The 7,085-nt window shown below is 29.8% G+C and overlaps 1 protein-coding gene across 1 annotated transcript; it reads right to left on the bottom strand.

Annotated features, from left to right (window-relative positions):
• Window positions 1–3,228: 3,228 nt before the first annotated feature.
• On the bottom strand, window positions 3,229–6,715 carry LOC145602462 (uncharacterized). The gene is made up of 3 exons (XM_081658650.1): window positions 6,303–6,715; window positions 5,937–6,152; window positions 3,229–3,680 (listed from the first exon to the last, which is right to left on the bottom strand). The coding sequence occupies exons 1-3, from the start codon at window positions 6,644–6,646 to the stop codon at window positions 3,506–3,508; spliced, it is 735 nt and encodes a 244-aa protein (XP_081514776.1). The 5' UTR covers window positions 6,647–6,715; the 3' UTR covers window positions 3,229–3,505.
• Window positions 6,716–7,085: the final 370 nt, after the last annotated feature.

The raw sequence follows: 7,085 nt of genomic DNA, 5'->3' as shown, positions 1-7,085 counted from the left end.
GGCACGTCAACCAAATCCCAGTCAATCGTGTTCATCCGATGTTAAAAATTGAAATATGAAGTGCTATAATTGAAATTAAAGTATTTACTACATACGAACCTAGCATTTGATGTATATGTGGTCATGTATATTTTAATTTGGATTGACATTATTGTGACCTAGCATAAGATTTTACAAACTATATCGAAAATGAACTTAATAAGAAAAAACTGAAATTCAGTATACATATATATATCTTTATCTCAACCAGACAAGAATATATAAAAAGACTAACATTAAATTCAAATATTGCGACGTTGGAGCACGATATTTCAAGAATCAACAGTTTGGACTTAATAGTACAAGAATTTGGAGGTATTTACACACTTTCATGTGAATTTATATGCACTAATACTAATTAAGCAGAAACAATAGGAAGTTACTTCTCAAAATCCGTACACTAGAAATATGTACTTCAAAGTAAAAAAAAAAAAAAAAAAAAAAAAAAAAACAGTGTTTTGTACTTGAAATTAATTTTGAAGTAGTTGATTCTTCAACATTATGGCTTAATTAACGGATTTGACATATCAAAATTATCATAAAAAAAGTAATTATTTAATTAAAATTATGGATTTTTGTAGTTGTCTTGATCTATCTATATCGAGCAACGTTGTCCACAAAATGGTGGTTGATTTTGGAGCACAAAGTCAATATAAACAGACAACTCTGTATTAGTTGGCTCCTTTAGCACGTACAACCTAGTACTCCAAAATCAATACTGTACAAAGGTACATCTCATTACAATAATCTTTGTTTAACCACTAATCCACATGCTTTCCCTCTAATCTCAAGCTTATATCGACAAGTGTCGATATATAATTTGGTTTTATTACAATTAATTAATGGTATGATGCAATATCTTTAAAAAGATGTAATTTGCAAGATACTCTAGCTGTTGAGATCACTTTACTAAGGAGTTTAGGGTTTAATTTTTTAGATTATTAGCCATATTATAGTATATTAATGTTAAATCCCATTGTAGCTCACTTATGAGTGTCCCACATTGGAGAAAGAGGAGAGATGGTTTCACTTTATAAGATAAAGGAGTACCTCCTACTATTGTCAATTGGTTTTAGTATGGAAGCTCCAAAGCTTTGTTTGTGGACCTAACTCTCCTCCTCCTTTTTCGGGTTGCCCAGGCCCATTTCATATTGTTTCAAAATTTAACATGGTATCAGAGCCCGGGTTGCGGGTCTCTTCTAAACTGGGTATTTAATCGCTACTAGATAAGGATCTACCTCGACAGGATGTCCAGCCCCTAAGAGGCTTATTGATCTGGCCTTATCTAGTTAGCTATGAAGTTCTAAGAACACTCATAAGTGAGGGGGAGTGTTGAATTCCATTGTAGCCCACTTATGAGTGTCCTACATTGGAGAAAGAGGAGAGATGGTTTCACTTTATAAGATAGAGGAGTACCTCTTACTATTGCCAATTGGTTTTAGTATGGAAGCTCCAAAGCCTTGTTTGTGGACCTAACTCTCCTCCTCCTTCTTCGGGTTGCCCAGGTCCATTTCATATTGTATAATTATCAGTAACGAAGAGGATCATGTGAACTTACGAGTTTACCACAAGTTTAACCTTCCAAGTCGGGCTCTCACATAAAGGTCTAATATAAATTCGAATGCATATACTAAAGGTTCTCTTTAGAGCGCAATCCAGAGGTTTATTTTATTTTTGACGGGAATTAAAGCTATATTATGCGGACTATATATTACAAAAGTGTTCAAGATTAATCATGAAAGATACAAGAATTACAATTGGAAGAAAAAAAAAATTGAAGACGAAAGGATACTAGTGTGGCCAATGGACAAGAAATGTGCTTAAATGCTTAAGCGGGCCTTATTTGAAACAATTTTGGGCCAATAAAAGGGTTGAAACCAAAAGGTCTATATGACCTACAAATGGGCCCAGACAGTTTTTAAAAAAGCTTAAGTTGTGTTGAAAAATCTGATGTAAAAAATGTAAGACAAACTTGAAAAATGAAAACGATCTCGGGCAATGCTCTAATGAGTCCAGCGGTCCAGCCCAATTATAGCAGATCTATTGTCATAACAATTTGTTCTTAATGATCCATTCATAATAACCGAAGCATTTAGGCTCGGCCCGGATCTTTTGTTATATATACCCAAATACACGATGCACCCATGAGTATTTTGTTTTCATCTCGATGATTGTTAAAATTTCAACAAAAAATTTATGATATATTTATATGATTAACAAAGATCAGATCTAATACGTTAAACAGAATTAATTGATTTTATAGGTTTTGTTATCTTTTCAATTGATTTTTGATTAAAATTATCTTAGGCTATTTTGTATGAACATATATGTTAAAATAAATTATGGAGAACATCCCCTAAACATCCATTAGAATATAATCATGTGAGACAATTGGTTACAAAACTCATAGCTTGTTGTTTTTATATACTTGTATAATTACATTACGTTTGAGTAATTAATTAAGGATGTGTCTTTCCTTACAAATTCATTATTAATGTTGTTAGATAGATTATTTTACCACAATGTTCATAATATTGCAATTCCATCGTTTGTTATACTGTATATTATAACTTTAGAAATGATAATATTAAATATGAAATAATTTGTATATGACAATGAAAATTATGAAAAATTAAAAAGAGAAGTTTGATGATCAACAAACATTTTATGAACATTACTGCGTACAAAACACACTGGGAATAGATCAGAATATTTAACAAAATCTAATCACAAACTATGCAAATTAAAGTAATAACATACCATACTGTTTTCTTTAGATAAGTAAAGCAAAATCTAATCACGATCTAAACAAAGTAACATTTGAAACTGTTATCTTTAGCTTAAAAAAAGCAAAATAGCATTTCCTAGAAAATTGATACTCTTTATTCTGTGCAAACAATCTCCAAAAGTCCAAAAAAACTGTTATCTTTCTCAAATAATGCAAATTAAAGTGTGCATGTTATTATATGTACATATATTTGTGAAATATCAACTATTGAAGTTGCTAACTTCTCATCAATTTTTCTGTTTAAACGTTTAATGTCAAAGACATATAGAATGGAAATGACAGCATTTAACTGTTGTAATAATTTAACTTCTTCTCTTATATCAAGAAACTACAGTAAAAATAAAGTAAATTTTACAAGTGCTTTACTTGGTATATTATTTTTCCCCATAAAATAAAATAGACGACCCACATACAAGAACATGCAAAAAAAGATCAAATTTTACGTACTACACATTTACATAAATGATAATAAACTTAAGTACATAACAACTAGTATAAAGGATGATTTTGGTTTGGATTTGGCATGGCATATTAAAAACAACACCAGCAGCTCAGTACTTACGTGTTTGTCGTCGACAATTAGTGTAATTAAACGACTACATACATGATACCACAAAGGGAAAAGACTAGGTTAATTATAAATCATATAATTTGTAGATCGTAGTACATGATCAATGATCACCAGAAGAAGTTGTTTAGCTGGGGTTGGCCACCTTGCGATTCATCAAGGTCGTTCGAGGGAGAATGGATGTGTCTACCTTCATAAGTTGTGATGACCATCCTTGGATCTTCAGCTAGTCTCTCCACTCTCTTCTTCACTCTACAATTGTCTTGTGTGCACCGGTAATAACTCCTGCCACATACAACACAATTATTAGGGTTTTAGTTTCTAAGTGTTCTTAAGAGTAATCTGCACAATGTTCTCCTATAATATATTCTTGTAATAGTGTATTTTTGTGAGTGAATATGTATATAATACATGTGTTACGAAGTATATATTTTTCTTGAGTTACAAATAATCGATCAAGTGTGTAAAAGGAAAAGAATAATTGGAGATAGATCATTCTTTGATTTTTTACTCAACTAATTAAGCTTGACATTATTAACCAAGTTTGGTGAGAAGTCGAGTTGATTATGTTTAATCTAATGCTTTCAACTCAGATCGTCACATCCTCAAGATGCACTAGAATAACTTTTTTCAATGCTTTTTCGATTTGTCAAAAGAGGTAGTAAAATGTTAGTTCAAGACCATCAAGATCTAATTATTATTATCCATATAAATATGTTCATTAACAAAAATCCTGTGGATACGCGTGAGTGATACTAATAACCATAAGCTATAGTTTGATTTTATCATACATCAACTTGTATAAACTTATTAAAACTGACATCGACTTTAGGGCCTGTTCTCATTGACTGAAATCAGCTGAACTGAACTGAATATTTTGTAAGAGAAGGAAATTAGGAGCTGAGCTGAACCGAACTGAGCTGAACTGAATTTCAACGTAAGAGAACATGCCCTTAATCTTCCTGATCTTAGGGTCATTTGAAGTAGAAAACATTGCTCAAAAGCTAGCTAAAAAGTTAACTTGATAAAAATGTGCAAGCCACAATTGATCTGGGATTATTTATTAGGGATCTAATTAGCTGAAATACCATATAACTAAATCTGAAAAGAGGGGTATAATCTTTGTGATGAACTGAAATAGATGTCAAATAGTATAAGAATTTCAATATGAAGGAGCTATGTACTTATGTAGTACAATAGCAAATTTTAAGATACAATGAAAAATTCCATCTTTCAACTAAAACTTGTTACATATCCTTTTGTTTTCCACTTTGACTTTCATGGGTGTTAATAATGCATTACTTTGACAATTAATATATTATGCATTTATTTTTCATCAACTTAAAATTAAAATATGTATAGTTTGAAATTGTTAAAAAAGTTGACACAATTTTTTTTTGTTTATTTATTATTTTTTTTTTTCCAAAGTTGTTTTCTATTTTGTGACTTTTTAACAAAAATAAGTATAATTTTTTTTTTTTTTTTTTAAAAAAAACTTTTCAGAATAGAAAGATAATCAGAATTGAAGAACCACTAGAATAAAACCTTGTTTATTTAATTTATTTCCTGAGACACATTGAGGTAATATTAAAAATAATCAACAAAGTTACCAGATTTTAAAACTTATACTTATGCGGCATTATTTATCACTTAATTCAAAAATTAATAGTCCAATTCCACAATCAACTCTTACTCCAGCATTTTAATTGTTAGATTATACAGACTAAAAATCGTTCCAAGTAATTGATGAATAATGGTTTATATAATGGGTGAAAAACATTAAAATTAGACTTATGAAAATTCACACGCACCTTTAACCGATCAAATTAACATGTTACCCCATTGCAAAATATAAGCAAATTTAATTGTTAGTGCTAGTATAACTTCTATCTCATATTCTCATTAACCAAAGTACTTCTTAAATAATCGATTGATTAATACAAAAAAGATGTACAGTACCTACAAAAAGAGTACTAGATTCACAAAGTTCTTTCAAATTATAAAAAATGGAGTAATTCTTTTGATCATATTATATAATGTACACCTTTTTGTTTGATAGATTAAAATGTAAAATGATTATATAAGGTCCACCCCACATTACTTTTACCCTTATGTAAAAGGTTCCCTATACTACTATTTTTTTGGCTTAATGACGAGGAATCATTGTATAATTGTTACTCTACATAATTTTTTTTTGGATCTATCAAAGAATAATATAATGATATAATTGATCATTTCTTTCTAATTCCATAATTAAATCCTTTTTTCCTTCATCGATCGCCTCACAATTCATCTAGGAGCATGTATGACTAATGATCACTTAATAGCGTTACTATGATTCCATAATTTTTTTTTGTAGTTAGTTCTTCAATATAACTTCTAATTATCATAACATCAATTATAACAATAATTATCTCATGAACATGCATGCAAGATGTATATATTATATGATTATGCAAACTAATAAGTACTAATTAATGAAGATGTAGTAAAAATTAATGAGTATATATATATGTTTAACTAGATATAGAATGTAATTACCTAGGGTGAAGGGTGTTCTTGACAACTTTTTGGCCATATTTCCTCCATTTATAACCATCATCTAAAACATCAACATCACTCATGGTTTTGAAGCAAAATCTTGGCTCTCTAACCTTCCTTCTTGCTTTCATCTTCTTCATCTTCACGGTCGATACCCCAAGTAGTGGATCATCTCCATTACAACCTCTCTTGCTCCCGGCTAATTGGTATTCCGCCCTAAACAAACAAAACATCCAACAAACAAAAATCAATCAAAGATATAAAAAAATCGATTTCAAACAAAACACGAACTTTTTTTATGGCTCTGATATCATGTTAGATTATTATGCGTAATTAATAGAGTCCTAGATAAGTAAGCTTAATTACCATAGGTTGTAATTTGGGGTTGGTTTTTGAGGAGAAAAAAGAGGAGGTAAAGTATTAGTAAAAGAAGAGGATAAGTAATCTTCTTGTTGTCTAGGCTTAGTGGAAGAAAGGAGGGCTTGAGTAAGAGTAGAAGTTACATGATCTAAACTACCAAAAGAAGAAGGTAGAAAATTATTGAAAGGTTTAAGATCATCAGATTGTTGTTGATGATTTAGAACAAGTGGTGGAGAAAAACTAGTTAGATTTGTAGAGTTTAGGTAAAATCCCATTTGAGAGCTTGATAATCCAACTTGATGATGATGATGATCTTCCATTAAACTTTGGTTTAACATAGTTTGAGACATCAAATTAATTTAATAATGATAATAACAATATCTTTTCTTTTTCTTTCTCTCTCTTTTTGTTTTTGCTTGGTTAGGGAAGAAGAAGAAGAAGAAGAATAATGTGGAAAATGAAGAAGATAAGCTTGTAGATATATAGGTAGGTTTTTTTGTTTGGGAATATTATTATTATTGTTATTAACTACAGTATTTTAGAATATAAATATTCTCTTTTTTTTCCTGAAAGATAATGACATTACCCTCTTTTTTTTTTTTTTATTTTTTTTTTTTTTTGAAGATCTATAAAAGTGTATGAAAAGTACTGTATGAAACTTTAAATTGTAATAAGAAGAAGAAAAAAAAAGTTAACATGGAGTGAAATTTGGTCTAATAAAAAGATTTGCATCTCATAACTATGAAATTGTGTAATTAAGTGTTTGTCGACGCTTTCACTAGAAAACTC

The sequence above is a fragment of the Chenopodium album genome, chromosome 21 (genome assembly GCF_948465745.1).
Source record: "Chenopodium album chromosome 21, dcCheAlbu1.1, whole genome shotgun sequence".
Taxonomy (NCBI): domain Eukaryota; kingdom Viridiplantae; phylum Streptophyta; class Magnoliopsida; order Caryophyllales; family Amaranthaceae; genus Chenopodium; species Chenopodium album.
Note: the sequence above shows the minus strand (reverse complement) of the source record. Positions and strands in the feature narration are given on the sequence as shown.